Source organism: Notothenia coriiceps, unplaced genomic scaffold (assembly GCF_000735185.1).
Source record: "Notothenia coriiceps isolate Sejong01 unplaced genomic scaffold, NC01 NC01_scaffold00036511, whole genome shotgun sequence".
Classification (NCBI taxonomy): Eukaryota; Metazoa; Chordata; class Actinopteri; order Perciformes; family Nototheniidae; genus Notothenia; species Notothenia coriiceps.
Window position 1 is genome coordinate 423387 of NW_011369212.1, and position 15375 is coordinate 438761.

At 41.3% G+C, this 15375-nt stretch overlaps 1 protein-coding gene across 6 annotated transcripts in view; it reads left to right on the forward strand.

Annotated features, from left to right (window-relative positions):
- LOC104963883 (obscurin) overlaps positions 1-12657 on the forward strand; it is a 32788-nt gene extending 20131 nt beyond the window's left edge. For all 6 annotated transcript variants that reach the window (XM_010792551.1, XM_010792552.1, XM_010792555.1 and 3 more), the window contains 26 exons: positions 1909-2190; positions 2451-2532; positions 2638-2759; positions 3124-3321; positions 3440-3472; positions 3557-3655; positions 3758-3976; positions 4139-4172; positions 4281-4333; positions 4475-4573; positions 6224-6363; positions 6695-6895; positions 6977-7053; positions 7137-7307; positions 7420-7579; positions 7733-7849; positions 7972-8136; positions 8233-8391; positions 8506-8683; positions 9182-9295; positions 9427-9594; positions 9719-9821; positions 9930-10059; positions 10215-10308; positions 10458-10500; positions 11222-12657. In XM_010792551.1, coding sequence (XP_010790853.1) covers positions 1909-2190; positions 2451-2532; positions 2638-2759; positions 3124-3321; positions 3440-3472; positions 3557-3655; positions 3758-3976; positions 4139-4172; positions 4281-4333; positions 4475-4573; positions 6224-6363; positions 6695-6895; positions 6977-7053; positions 7137-7307; positions 7420-7579; positions 7733-7849; positions 7972-8136; positions 8233-8391; positions 8506-8683; positions 9182-9295; positions 9427-9594; positions 9719-9821; positions 9930-10059; positions 10215-10308; positions 10458-10500; positions 11222-12314 — 4334 coding nt within the window. In that variant the 3' untranslated portion in view covers positions 12315-12657. The remainder of the gene's footprint in view (positions 1-1908; positions 2191-2450; positions 2533-2637; positions 2760-3123; positions 3322-3439; positions 3473-3556; positions 3656-3757; positions 3977-4138; positions 4173-4280; positions 4334-4474; positions 4574-6223; positions 6364-6694; positions 6896-6976; positions 7054-7136; positions 7308-7419; positions 7580-7732; positions 7850-7971; positions 8137-8232; positions 8392-8505; positions 8684-9181; positions 9296-9426; positions 9595-9718; positions 9822-9929; positions 10060-10214; positions 10309-10457; positions 10501-11221) is intronic.
- The last annotated feature ends 2718 nt before the right edge of the window (positions 12658-15375 follow it).

Sequence of the window (15375 nt, forward strand, 5' to 3'; positions counted from 1 at the left end):
AATTTTTGCTTTCAAAACACCCCTAATCAACCAATCAGCTTTCAAACCACACCTAATCAACCAATCAGCTTTCAAGCCACACCTGAGCATTCAATCCGCATAAAAGGACTCCAAGAAACAGGCGCTCTGATACCTTATTGAGAGGGACTATACTACTACTCCTACTCACCATGCCAAAGTCAAAGAAAATCAGTCTTGAGCTCAGAAAGAAGATAGTGGAGGCTCATGATAAAGGGCAAGGCTATACTGCGCTTCACAGTTTCTAGAACTGCTGTACATTGCATCATTGCGAAGTACAAGGAGACAAATTCTGTTATGTACCAAAAGCTACTAAATAGCACTGGTGAATGTTTGATTATATCAAGTTTTATCAATGCTGGAAACATTGGGAAGAATTTTAGGAAAATGTTCCATAACTCCTGGGGGGCTGATAATTTAGGCCTCAACTGTATGTGTCTAAGTANCAATCAGCTTTCAAACCACACCTAATCAACCAATCAGCTTTCAAGCCACACCTGAGCATTCAATCCGCATAAAAGGACTCCAAGAAACAGGCGCTCTGATACCTTATTGAGAGGGACTATACTACTACTCCTACTCACCATGCCAAAGTCAAAGGAAATCAGTCTTGAGCTCAGAAAGAAGATAGTGGAGACTCATGATAAGGGGGAAGGCTATACTGCTATTTCCAAGCGCTTCACAGTGTCTAGAACTGCTGTACATTGCATCATTGCGAAGTACAAGGAGACAAATTCTGTAAGAAACAAACATAGGCGTGGTCGAAAGCGCAAGATTTCAAGAACTCTGGAGAGGAAAATAGTCGGAGATGTCAGCAAGAATCCCCGGACATCTGCCAAGATGATTGTTGCCGACCTGGCCTCTTCTGGATTTGAGGTTTCAAGGAACACAGTTGTGAGGGCTCTTCATCGTGTTGGGCTTCAGGGCCATCGTCCCAGAAGAACCCCTTTACTCAACGAGTGGCACATCAGAGCCAGACTGAGTTTTGCCCGTGAACATTTGAAAGGTAAAGATGAGTTTTGGAAGTCTGTGCTTTGGTCTGATGAGACTAAACTGGAACTGTTTGGGCACATGGATGTTGCTTATGTTTGGCGAAGAAAGGAAGAGGCCTTCAACCCTTAGAACACATCATGCTGTGGGGCTTTTGCAGCCTCAGGCAGAGGGAGCCTTGTTCGGGTGCAAGGCATCATGAAAAATAAAAATGATGTTGACATTTTGAGGGATAATATGAAAAAATCTGCTCTTAGTCTTCGCTTAGGTCATCGCTGGGTCTTCCAACAAGACAATGACCCAAAGCACACATCAAATTTGGTCCAACAGTTCCTAAAGGACACCAAAACCAAGGTGCTGGAGTGGCCCACACAAAGCCCAGATCTGAATCCTACTGAGAATCTGGCGGGTGCTCAAAGTGAATGTCTATATGCTCGGAAACCACGCAATTTGGACCGGCTGGAACCATTTGCAATGGAAGAATGGGCCAAAATCCCTCAAGAGACCTGTGCCAACCTAGTGAATAACTACTCTAAGAGGTTGTTGTCAGTTGTGGCTCAGAAAGGGCACACTATTGACTATTAATGGCCTGGGGGCTAATATTTTTGACCAACCAATTTTTCACTATATTTGATATAAAGCATGCCTAAAAACGTATGTTATGTACCAAAAGCTACTAAATACCACTGGTGAAGTTTTGATTATATCAAGTTTTATCAATGCTGGAAACATTGGAAAGAATTTTAGGAAAATGTTCCATAACTCCTGGGGGGCTAATAATTTAGGCCTCAACTGTATGCACATCCTTAGCTGTTAGTTCTGTGAATCTGCCAAATAAAAGTGTTGTTCATAATTGACCTGTATTTTTTGATTCTCTGACTATTTGCTTTTGCTACCTAGCTGCCCCAGTCTTCTTGACTGAGCTACAAAGTCAGGATGTTCCTGACGGTTATCCAGTCAGCTTTGACTGTGTTGTGATTGGCAAGCCCCCTCCCACCGTTCGCTGGTACAAGGACGGTAAATTGCTGGAGGAGAATGACCATTATATGATTAATGAAGACCAGGAAGGCTGCCACCAACTCATCATCACCACCGTGCTGCCCACTGACATGGGCGCCTATCGTTGCACAGCTGAAAACAGCAGCGGCATCACTGCCACTAAGGCTGAGCTCAGGGTTGACAGTGAGTAAACTTGCATGATGTGCACACAAACGTTTAAACCGCTGTTGACAATGTCTCTGTTTTTGTTTGCTTGTTAAATCCTACTCAAAAGTGTCCTCACATTGAGACATCATTGCAAAAGTGACCCTTGTCCAAACTGGTCCAAAATGATTGTAGAAAATGTCTGAAACTCAACATTGCACAACTACATGTTTCCACACACACATTGTCCCTGATTTTATTGATCACTGATTAATACTATACTTCAATCTTTCCATCAGTGTCTTGCAGCTCAGATTATGACACTGCTGCTGATGCCACTGAGACATCTTCCTATGTCAGTGCCAAGGGCTACATGTCCAGGTGAATTTACTTTAAATGTTGTTTTATGCTGTAAAGACAAAAATAAATAAATATATTGATAAATACTGACATCTATATGTATTCTGTTCTTCTCTCCTTGTGTAGGGAAACTGAGACATTTGAGTCTGTAGCTGAAGATGATCAGCTTCCACAAGTTGTGGACGAGCTTCATGATGTTCATGTCTGTCCAGGTGCACCTATTGCTAAGCTGCAGCTCAAAGTAAAGGGTGAGTTTACGAGACAATATACAGATACCAATACCTGGGCTTTGGATGTCCGCCGATACCAGCCACTGATACATTTCCAGTGTTTAAATAATAAGCTGTATGCCTCACTGTGTGGAAGTGACTCGGATCATTCTTCTATGTGTAAAGCAACTTCAGGCTTGACTTAAACTTGAGTTGATTGATAACGTTGATGTTATATTACTACTGCCACCCTTCAAATGTAATAAAACATTCTATTTACATGTAAAGGATCTGCCTGATTGTCACTGATACTCGATCCAGTTAGTCCTACTAATGAGGTAAACCTACAGAAATGTTATTATGTCAAAAGAAAATTCTCTCCAATACATATATTGTCGTCCAGGCTTCCCCAAACCCAGAATATACTGGTTCAAAGATGGCCAGCCCGTGCGCCCTTCAGACAGGATTCTGCTGCTAGCAGAGGGAGATGTTCATGGTGTTGAGATCCTGGAGGTGAAGAAAGAGGATATGGGAGAGTACTCTGCTTACATCAGCAACGCAGCTGGTTCTGCATACTCCTCTGCCCGCCTGATGGTTCTGCGTATGTACTCACACATCTGAATTGTTGCCTATGCACAAAAAGCTTAAGATACTTTGTTTTTAAACGACTTTAGTGTTAAGACATTTCAAGATACAGAACTTATTTTCTTTTGCAACAGGTCCAGGTGAAATGATGCCACAAGATAAAAGAGGTAACTTGCAATTGTCCTACAAGTAGTAACACAGGCACTTTAGGCGATAATAGTATGTTTAAAATGACCATGCTTTTGTCACAGACCCCAAGGTGCCCCTGGTGCCGCCCCGCTTCATTGAAAGGTTCAGCAACAGGAAGGTGAAACATGGAGCCAGCATCACTCTGTCTGTCAAAGTAGAAGGTTAGTTTAATGTATTGTGTGGTTGGTTTAAAGTATTTTAACACCTACAGTAATCTGGGGACATCCAAAATGTTGATCTCTCCTTTCCCTTTACTTTTTCAGGCTCTCCCACTCCAATGGTCTCCTGGCTTAAGGAGGAGTCAGTGGAGGACGTCCTGTGGATAAAGCCTGACACCAAGGGATACAAAATAGCAAGCTCAGGGCGCCAGCACAGCCTCATCTTGATGGACGTGGGCACAGAGTACACCGGCGCCTACACCTGCATTGCCACCAATAGAGCGGGACAGTCCATCTGCACGGCCCACCTCGAGGTCGATGATGGTAAGGAAAACTCTATTATTTTGGCACTCTATCTAGAAATACGTTCACTTTTGAGCAAATTCTTAACCAAGAACACACAAGAGTACAAAAGTGTTACTTCCTTAGTTTGTTTTCTGGGTTTGATTGTAACTGGATTGATGTGTTTATACCCCTTTTCCCTAGTACCACAACCAAAGAAAGAGACCAAACTCTCAGAGCAAGTTCTTTTTTCATATTGCACCCTGAAAAAGACATGTGTATATATACAGCACATTTTAAATACATGTTTATATGAAAATAAAATCTAACATTGAATTCTCTTCAGGGTGTTTGGATTCACAGTTAGTCCTCCAGAAGAGGAGGTTGTCAAGGCAAAAGGTGAGACATATCCCCTTATACACTGGCATTTCATATTTATAGTAATATGTTATATATATACATTATATAGTAGCATAAATGATTTGTAGCAATACATACTGCAATATTTATGGTGTTTTCTCTCTTTGTGTGTGCCTTAAGAGAGTAAAATGTCCTACCTAGGTGAAGTAGGTACAGAGGAATTCCTCATGAAACTGACAACCCAGATCACTGAAATGGTTTCGGCAAAGATGACCCAAGGTAAGTGTATGCTGTGGACGAATTATGCGCAGCAAGGCAAGAATACAATATCTAGGTTTTTTTGTTTCTTTCAAGAAAGCTGATTTAAAAAAAAAAATGTTTCACTTGAGCTAGCCTGAACAGCAGATTCAAGTGTTTCTACAAACCACATTTTTAAATCACAAAGCTTATTTGAATAACGGCTTTATGTAATCAGATAGCATGAAATTAAGCATACAGAGGGGTAGATATCCCTTTTTGGCTCACTGTAGAATATTTACAAAAAACACAGGAAAATGTTTCACTTTAAGACTTTAAGGTATAAGGTAAACACTCAACCTGCATGCACAACACATGTGTTCTGTTCAAAATGGGATGAAATAGATTCCCAGATTATTTTTTCAGTGTGGAATTCATTATTATGCTCTTATCATATGTGCAGCAAACTAACTGACAAGATAACATGTTGTAGGTCAAAGAATGAAAAATTGCTAACTGCCATGAATGGCTTTGCTAGTTGCTAATGCTAAAGAGGCTAAAGCTATACATGTAATCCACAAATTAAGTTGGATATATGGTTTAATTAACAACATACTTGGTTGAATTCAAATGAACACTTAAGTTTGGTTGAATTCAGTGAAATGATTCTGATTATACAAGAATTCTGAACGTTTTTAATCTGAATGTGTTAGTACTACAATTCTTGACTTGCCATTCACTTTCCATTACATTTGAGGTGTTGCTGTTCTACTTGCCTGTGCATGTTGTTCTCTATCCATGAGCATATGACTTATTATTGCCTCATACAAACATAATCTCTTTAACACCTGACATCCATTAATTTAGCAATCCAACCCAAAACAATCTCATCAAATCATTAATTTGTTATTCAGACAGTTCACAGAATCATGAAGTGCTCCAGTGGATGAAATCTTGGCCCAAAGCTACCAGTATGTATCCAAAGTGCTTCAGCTTCATCATTAATATGCATCTTCCCATTGAGTTTTGGATACAGATGTCTTATATATTATATATGAAGAGCAACTACTTCCTCTTTTGCTATTTCAACATTTTACTTGTTGAAATTTCCAATTTAATTGAAATAATCTGTATATGAATATAAGGCTCACCAATTTATAGCTGAAATACATGCTCACTGACAGACCTGTATGTGTAGAGCTCAGATAATACGTTTTATCTGTAATGTAGCTTTTTTTATGCATGTTTTCACAATACTAACACACAGCAAAGCATTAAGAATGAAACTATTGTTGTGGAATTTATTCGTATTCTCTCTCTACATCCCACTTTTTTCATTAATTTAAACCAATATATAAAATGATCGAAAGGGGTAAAGACTCAATATGTTTTGATGGGCACTACCAAGTAAGTAAAGCACCAGTAGATGCCAGTAAAGAGTCACACAATGCTTTAAATGTGACCTTGAGATGAAGGTCCGGCCTCTGTGAGGCTCTGAAACACTGGCCACCAATAACTGATACTAAATTCAAGACCAAAACAAGTATCTTCATTAAGAGCAAGGTACGGCATGATAATCATTAATCATGATACATAGCAGTGACATGTTACGGTTAAAAGATAGGTTGTTTTAATGGTAAACTCTCCTTTTTTGTTTTCTTCAATTGACCTGTCTTCTTCTGATTGCCCCAGCTTCATTACGCGTACCAGGTGCTGACAGTGATGACGAGACCAAGACTCCTTCTCCTTCACCTCATCACGGCCGCTCTCGTCCTCCCTCTCTCATCGCTGACTCCTCCTCTGAGTCTGATGAGGGGGATGCCAGGGGAGAGGTGAGATATAGAAAGAATCACTGTTGTAATATCAACTCAAAACCCACCTGTTCAAACTGGCATTCTCATCATAAACTGTACCCTGTGTCCTTCTGCAGTCCATTTCCTGTTTGTCTTGTTCTACCCCGGCTGATATTTCACTAAATCCACTGTTTTAATTGTTCCCTATATTGCCCCTATTGTAAGTGTCCTTGGGTGCCCCAAAATGTATTTATTGGTCAAAGATATTGATAAAACACTCTTAAGTTATGGATGTGGTATTGAAATAGTCTGTCAGGAATATGCAGCTTTAATATAATGTGTGCTGTCATTAAAATGCATATTTTTACAGATGTTTGACATATATGTCGCAACGGCTGACTACAACTCCACCATATCAAACAAAGAAGCCATCTCTCTGAAGGAGGGACAGTATGTTGAGGTTTTGGACTCGGCTCATCCTCTCAAGTGGTTAGTCCGGACCAAACCCACCAAAACTACACCATCGCGCCAAGGCTGGGTCTCACCTGCCTACCTGGACAAGAAACTCAAAGTAGGTTTAAAACAATTTTTTTTTATTAATTGTCTTGCAAACTCTGAACATTTGTAAAGTTATAAATGTGTGTTCCCACAGCTATCTGCTGATCCGAGTGACCTTCCAGAGAATAATGATGAGGAGGTGTCTGAGGGTGAATACAAGAGGAAATTATTGTAAGTAAAGGGAGTCTAAACTCACTTATCGAACAATACATTTATATGATGTATTATAACAAACTAATATTTCATGTCCCTAGCCAACTGATCCAAGACCTGATAAACAGTGAATCACAGTTTGTGAAAGAGGTCGACTTCTTCACCTCCCATCACGTGAAGCACGCAGACAGCCCTGATGCACCGCCTGATGTCAGCAGCCAGAAGGAAGCCATATTCAGGAACATTGATGATATCCAGTCTTTCCACAGCAGGTGAGCTCAACGCTTAATGACTTGTCATTTTAGTGCGATATTTTTTCGGAAGAAAGTAAAGAAAATCTCCTTTCTAAAATGTTTAATGCATTCCCCAATATTTTTCTTTTAGGGCATTCCTCCCAAAGTTAAATGACTGTGAAACAGATGATGACGTAGCCATGTGCTTCCTGAAGAACAAGGAGGGCTTTGAGAAGTATCTTCAGTATCTTCTTGGTCAGAGTAAGGCTGAGTCGGCTGTCAGTGACAAGGCCGTTCACCGCTTCTTCAAGGTAACACTAGTTTCTTTCTTTTTTTTCTTTCTAATTTTTGTTGGTTCAACCCATCAAAATCAATCTAATCTATCTGATTGTTTTAGTCATTAGGGTGACTATGGACCCGTATAACTACATACATTTAAAAATCTTCCTTTCATGACATTATAGGAGTACACAGACAAAGTGCAAGCCAGTGCAGACCCTGCAGACCCCCCTGTACGCAGCATCAACGCCAGCCTCCAGCACCCACTGGACAGGGTACAGAAGTACAAGGCGGTCCTCAAGGTGACAGCTTTGACACACGATATGCATGAAAGTTAGGAATACATCCCATGCAAGTGTAGATCATTTGGTTTTAGACCTGTGTCACTGCAGTTTAATTGAAATCTCTCCATCAACATCTCCAGGAGCTCATCAGAAACAAGGCAAAGAATGGCCAGAACTGCTGCCTCCTGGAAGAAGCGTATGCCATGGTGTCTGCACTCCCTCAGCGCTCTGAGAATACCCATCATGTCGGCATGATCGAGAACTATCCTGCCACACTGGAAGTATTAGGAGAGCCGATAAGACAGGTAGGCAGAGTTGCTGTGGCTTCCCTGAGTAAAGGGATCTCGGGCAGGATTAAGTTTGTCTAATTGTTTTTAAATGTTTTCCCCTTTTAAAACCAGGGACCCTTCCAAGTGTGGGAAGGCGCTCCTGGAATAAGGACGTCCTCTAGAGGTCATCACCGCCACGTCTTCCTGTTTAAGAACTACTGTATAATCTGCAAACCCAAGAGAGACAGCAACACAAACACACAAGCATATGTCTTTAAGAACATGATGAAGGTGACACTTTTAATTGAATCACTCCTCTTTTCCTATTTTAGACTTCATTCCGAATTGTTAACTTACTGATCACCGGCCTCAATAATGTTTTCTGTATTATTCGTCTCGTTTCAGTTGAATAACATTGACGTGAATGAGATAGTGGAGGGTGATGACCGTGCCTTTGAGATCTGGCATGAGCGCGAGGACTCTGTGAGGAAATACACCCTGCAGGCCCGAACTGTTAACATCAAGAACTCATGGCTGAGAGACTTCAGAGAACTGCAGCAGCGATACAGCACGCCTGCATGGAGTAAGTGCAACACACAGTCCAAGGATACATTCACACTAATAGCAAACATCCTTTGTGCACACAAGTGTTTTAGCTCACACACCTGAAAACGTACATCACAAAATCATTCATGTACAATAGGCGTACGTAAACATGAAGCAGATGGTCTCCTTACCAAATGGTTGTTTAGTTGTAGACTGTGCTGTGAGAATAGAAGTGGTGAAAGTGGTAAGACTAAAGATGTCTTTGTTTGGACCAGTGATGAGGTGGACCTGTTACCAAATATAACAAATGAGAATTTCTTTCTTTCGGGACAGCACAAATCAAGAAGGTCTCATGGGTGTTGTCTTGTTTTCTGTTCACGCCTGTCCAAACTAAAATACAATGCCAGAGTTGTCAAACTAAAACAGGGTCACCAGCATTTTTAACAAGTCTCTGATTAAGGGGTTTGAAAACCCTGTAGCAAAGTTGATGCTAGACTTTCTAACACTGACTTTCTTTATGAATCTCCTTTTACAGGTCGTCCTGACTTTGATGAAATCCTGGCTAACTGCACAGCGGAGCTCGGTCAGACTGTAAAGCTGGCCTGCAAAGTCACTGGAGTCCCCAAACCTACGGTCACGTGGTACAAGGGTACGCCATTTTTAATCAGTCATTTGCTCAAATGGAGAGTAATACTACTTTGCATTGAGTGACAGACTAATTACTGTATACAAACACTATCTGAAGCCAAAGGTGTTTCATGGTTTACTTGTTGGATGCAGATGGGCGTGCTGTGGAGGCAGACCCTCACCACATCATCATCGAGGACCCTGACGGTTCCTGCACGCTGATCTTGGACAACATGAGCGCAGATGATTCTGGACAGTACATGTGCTTTGCCACAAGCTCAGCCGGCAATGCCAGCACTCTCGGCAAGGTCACTGTCCAGGGTAAGGGGTTCAACACAGAAAATATCAGTCACACGATGCTTGAAAAAAATTGAAGTGAAGCTTATTTATATTTAGTAGATAATGTTATTTAAACGTGTATTATATTTGGATATATTTCTTGCAGTGCCTCCTCGCTTTGTGAATGCAATGAGGAATGCTACATTTGTTGCTGGTGAGGACACTCAGTTCACCTGTGTCATACAGAGCGCCCCCAACCCCAAGATCAGGTTTGAAATCTTCAGAATATTCAAAGTAAATTCAAAAGGTCCCTTGTAACATCTGTTGCCTTGTGTGTTAACCTTTATTTCTCCTCTCTACCTGTGTTAACCGTGAAGGTGGTTCAAGGACAGCAGGCTTCTGACTGACCAGCAGAAGTATCAGACCTACAGCGAGCTCCGCAGTGGGGTTCTGGTTTTGGTCATCAAAAACCTGACAGAGAGAGACCTGGGACACTACGAGTGCGAGGTTGGTTGGTTTTCTTGCAAGTTTGCTATTTTTATGCCATGTGATATTCAAACTGATAGATATAGAGAAAGTATAAACATTCTGTTGACTCTTAGTCAGTTGATAGACAACCAACAGGCATTTAAGACTAACAATATATGTTCTGCTTTTGCCAGTTGTCCAACCGTCTGGGCAATGCTAAGTGTTCTGCTGATTTGACTCCTCCCTCTCCTGTGGCCCGCTCTGCTGAACAGGCCATCACTATTGAAGGTAAGGACACTGACTACATCCTCACACCCGGAGCTGGAGCAAAACATGGTTTTCATGCGGGTTTAAAGACATAATCAGTTGATGCATCTTATACTTTAAGAGTATTGTACCTATGTTGTTAAACTAATCTATTCTGTTTCCTCCCATAGTCACTGAGCAGGAGACGAGAATACCAAGGAAAACCATCATCATGTGAGTGTGAACCACATACTAATTATTTTGTGCCTTACATGTCTCTTGCCTAGATCTGATCTGATCATCTGTGCTTTACATGTCCTTTTAACTATAAAACCAAATTAAACCTAGACTATAAAAGGTTTCATAACTAACTGTGGGATCATTTGTCACCATCCAGAATGTTCAGGGATAATTGTTTCAGGACAGATTATCCCCTGCAGTTGCTCTTTTAGTGATACAGATGCACTGAATGTTTTATTCTTGGCCTTGCTGTTTAGATATTGCTTGCTAAGAGATAGAATGCTTTTAGAGCTCTGCTGTATGTCTATCTGCTTCTGTAAGTGTGTGCATTGTGGTGTAGTATTTAAAGCCTGAGTGCAGGGGATTCTCTCACAATGATGATAGAAAGGATGGGCTGTCTTCACCAGGGTAGTGTCTCCTTAAACCGGCAACTGTATCGCTGATGCTTATGGGAAGTGCTTACTGGTTCTTGGAGTCAGCCTATCCTAGTTAGATTTATATCTCATGTTCTCATGTTAACTGGTTGCTTTTGTCTCTTCTACAAATTATTTTAATGTCCGTCTTGAAATGTAAACACAGCTCTGGCAACCTTTAAATGGCTTGCTTACTCTGATACACTGAGCATTTGTGTTTAATGTTTATACTCCTTTTTTAGGTCCATGTAAGCCCTCCACCTCTTTGTCTTGCGCTCTAAAATGTTGTTTCTCTTCTCCAGTGAGGAGACTATAACCACTGTGGTGAAGAACCCACGTATGAGGCGACACAAGTCCCCCGGCTTGACTCTTGCTGGAGCCCACCGCTCCGAGACCTCCACCCCAGAGCCCCCCACAGCCAGGCCGAAGAGGATGTCCACTCAGAGAAAGACCACCGTCCCCACCCTCTATGTTACTCAACCCGAAAGCGCTGAAGCCAGAGCCATGGAGAGCAGGTGGGTGGAGGTCGAGGAGGTCATCGAGTATAAAGTCAATAAATCTCCCAGGGTGTCGAGGAGGAGAGGCGTCTCCCCGGCAACGTCCGAACGCTCATCGACTCCTTTAAGAGCCAAGAGGTCTCCACCTGAGAGAAACCCCAACACCAACAACTCCAACAACAAGCTGCTGGAGCAGGCTCAGCTGCAGGGAGACGTCAGCAGCTCTCCGCTCTCCTGGGAGGAAGAGGAGGGGAGCGTTTCCCCGGATGCTGTCTCTGGAGACCCCCATGAGCTCTCATCCATCCTCACTCAAGCAGGAGAGGACAGCGAGGACATGGACGATGATCAAACTGTCATCTTTGAGCCCGATGATGAAGATGATAACTCTCTCGGTAAGCAAGAGCCTAAGATCCTGACACAAGGAGGCCGTGTTCTGACTCTGGAAGACTTGGAGGATTACGTGCCAGAAGAAGGTGAACACTACGGCTCTACCAGCACCCCCGCTGCTGAGAAGCCCTGCGAGATCTCGGTGCTGCAGAGGGAGATCGGCGGCTCCGCGGTGGGACAGCCGGTGCTCCTCAACGTGGGCCGGCCGGGCGTGGGGCCGAGGCAGAGGAGCGGCTTCTTCGGCCGCTTCAGAGAGCATCTCTCCAGCAGCCTCTTCACGCCTGCGGCCCCCCCAGCCAGCGGAGCACGGTCCAGGACGGAAAGACACGTCCCCATCCAAGTGAGCCACGCTAAGCTGGAGGTGAAGCCTTCGTACTGCTCCGAGGTGCAGCGGGTCGAGGGCGGGCAGCAGAGCTTTAAAACCAAAGTGTCAACTCAGACCTATGGCTACACTTCAGTGGGCAACCCTGTCACTCTGCAAATAAGTGATAAGCTTTATCAGAACCAGTAGAAGCAAACAGTTTGAATTTGGTACCACACACCCTCTTAGTCTTAAATGGGGACATTTCTACGTACATGGTGAATAAGACATATCCTAAAGAATATTAGCTGCATAACAAACCATTCCATTTGGAAGTTGCCTAGAAAGAAAGAAGACTCATCTTCTTGGGTCTTTTTCTCGACAAATGGCTAGAGTCAGATGGTCTCTTTAGACTAGGCGAATAAGAAAATGTCACTGTAAGCATGTTTCAACCCAATCTGCTTTGTTACACCTGCATACATACTTGCCAACCCTCCCGATTTCATTGCCCTCTCCCGGTTTTCCTCCCGGGGTCATTGTCCCGCATTTCTCCCGATTTCTGACAAAATCAGATTTACTCACGACTGTTTCCACTCTGACTTTAATACAGCTACACCATTGTTTGGTTTCCATGGTAGCGCGTCTCTTTAGTAGTGTGCAACTGAAAGTCTGAGAGGAATCGACAACTCTGCTCACTCCTTTCCAGCCCACACATATGGTGCTACAGGCCGCAAGGCAGTGCACTTACAACTACAATAAGCATGTTAATGTTAATCTAATATCCACTAGCACCCTCCCCCCCCACCCTCCCGATTTCTGAGGTCTCAAGGTTGGCAAGTATGCCTGCATATTCACTCATGCAGTATGTGTTGTATAACATGGGTGGGGAGACAGAAAATGAAATTAAGGTTTGACTGGAGAGAAATGTAATCCTCTTTCGCTGAGTTACATTTTATTTTACAAAAATAACCCAGCTTCGAGTATGGGCGGATTATGAGAAAATGGGCACCACCACCTGTCCTAAATACGAGCAACACACTCTATTTAGCCTCTTATTTTAAGGGTAAATAAAAAGCCTCTAGTTGTATCTCTTTGTAGTTGTTTTGTGTATTTAATGTAGTGTTTCTTGTTGTTGTCTTTGAAACTACAAAAAGACATGAAATCTTACAATCTACTTTGTAATTGTTTTTGGTCTTTTTGTTATATCTTTATTTTGTTGTTTTGACACTTATTGAGGTTTCTTTGAGTCTCTTGGTGGTCATTTTGTCTCTATGTTGTTGTCTTGCCCTTTGACAAAATGGTGTTAGTCTGTTCTCTCTTTGTAGTGGTTTTACTTCTCTTGGTGGTAGGCCCGTACTATACATCCATGCCTTCATGAAGTCATGATCCTTGACCCACCAATATTTACTGATCCAGACATTATCCCTTATGATGACTCCTGCTATATACACAAACAGATACATTATATTAAGGTATATAGATTTGATTTCAGTTTTCCTTTTGTACCTTTCAAAAATGTTGCCTTTTGCACTCACACAGTGCCTTAGATTCCTGGAGTTAACGTCTACTAGTGAGGTCAGTCTCTCGTTCAGTATTGCTATAAGTATAATTAAATGTGCAACACTGATGATCTGCTATTTACAACAGAACTGTGTTGACCGTTTTGGTCCATGGACTGTTTAAGTTTAATCAAATGTGCTGTCAAGTGAGTCAGTGTGGCAAAGTCACACATACGCTCTACTTTGGTTGTTTGTGCCTTAATTGTTGGTGAGCAGCTTCTTCAAATATGGCATTTATACATGAACATCTATTTGATGGTGAACCTGTTTCACATCCGATCTCTGTGTTTGACTACACTCATGTCATTTACTATAGCGCGAGACATATGTTTCTATCAATAAGTGAATGTTGATTTTCTTTGTGCCTCTTAATGCAGTGCCATTACCTGTCATTTTACAGATATAACAGGGACATTCATATGTGGGTGACAGATATTTAGATGAGTGACTGCATGTATTTGCCTTTGCAAAGCACACGTGTTTATCTAGAGTAACAAAAGCTGTAATGATGTATTTGATTGAGAGAAAATGATTATGCAAAGTACTTGAGCTCACATAATTTACTACCTTGCCAATTTAAAAAATGACTAGAAAACAGGAACTTAAAGATGTGTGGTGTTTGCGTTGTTTCTTAAAGGTATTCTAGAAAGTTACATGTATAATATTATGTATTAATATTAATGAACTAACAGATTGTAATGCTCGTACTGTACATGTGTAGTTTTTTGAAAAATGTTTGAATATTCAGTGTTAATAAATATATGTATTGCAAATAATAGCCATGGCCAGTTTCTTTTACAATTAATAGCACACAACATTTACGTTACAACGGAGCTAAAAACGTAAGTATACGTAAAATGAATACTGAAATAAGTCGCCGGCCGGGGACCCTGGGTTTTTTTTTCACGACACTGTGTCTCAGGGGATCTTAATATTTAAGAACCTATTAATTTGTTATACCAGATTAACGGAAATAATCTCAGCTAATTGACGATATAAACCATTTTGACCAAAACAAAACACAAGTCTCAGAAGCATCTAAATGACCCCTTAGTGAAAAATGCTAACGGACATTGGCACAGAACTCAAGATAAAAGTACCCTTATTATTCACTAAGGGGTCATTTAGATGCTTCTGAGACTTGTGTTTTGTTTTGGTNTATCGTCAGTTAGCTGAGATTATTTCCGTTAATCTGGTATAACAAATTAATAGGTTCCTAAATATTAAGGTCCCCTGAGACACAGTGTCTTAACAGGTTAAAATGACACCATAGACATAACACCAGTTATGTAGTATGGTATGTCGATAAATAGGAAAAAAGTAATAGTATGTCGAAAAAAAAAGTTATAGTATTTTTCTACTTCTACTATTTAGAGAACCTGGGGACAACCTGATGAACCATTTGTAGTTTTTTTTTTTCAAAGATTCCAATAATCAAAATTATTTCAGTAGGCTATTCATTTTACGTATACTTACGTTTTTAGCTCCGTTGTAACGTAAATGTTGTGTGCTATTAATTGTAAAAGAAACTGGCCATGGCTATTATTTGCAATACATATATTTATTAACACTGAATATTCAAACATTTTTCAAAAAACTACACATGTACAGTACGAGCATTACAATCTGTTAGTTCATTAATATTAATACATAATATTATACTTGTAACTTTCTAGAATACCTTTAAGAAACAACGCAAACACCACACATCT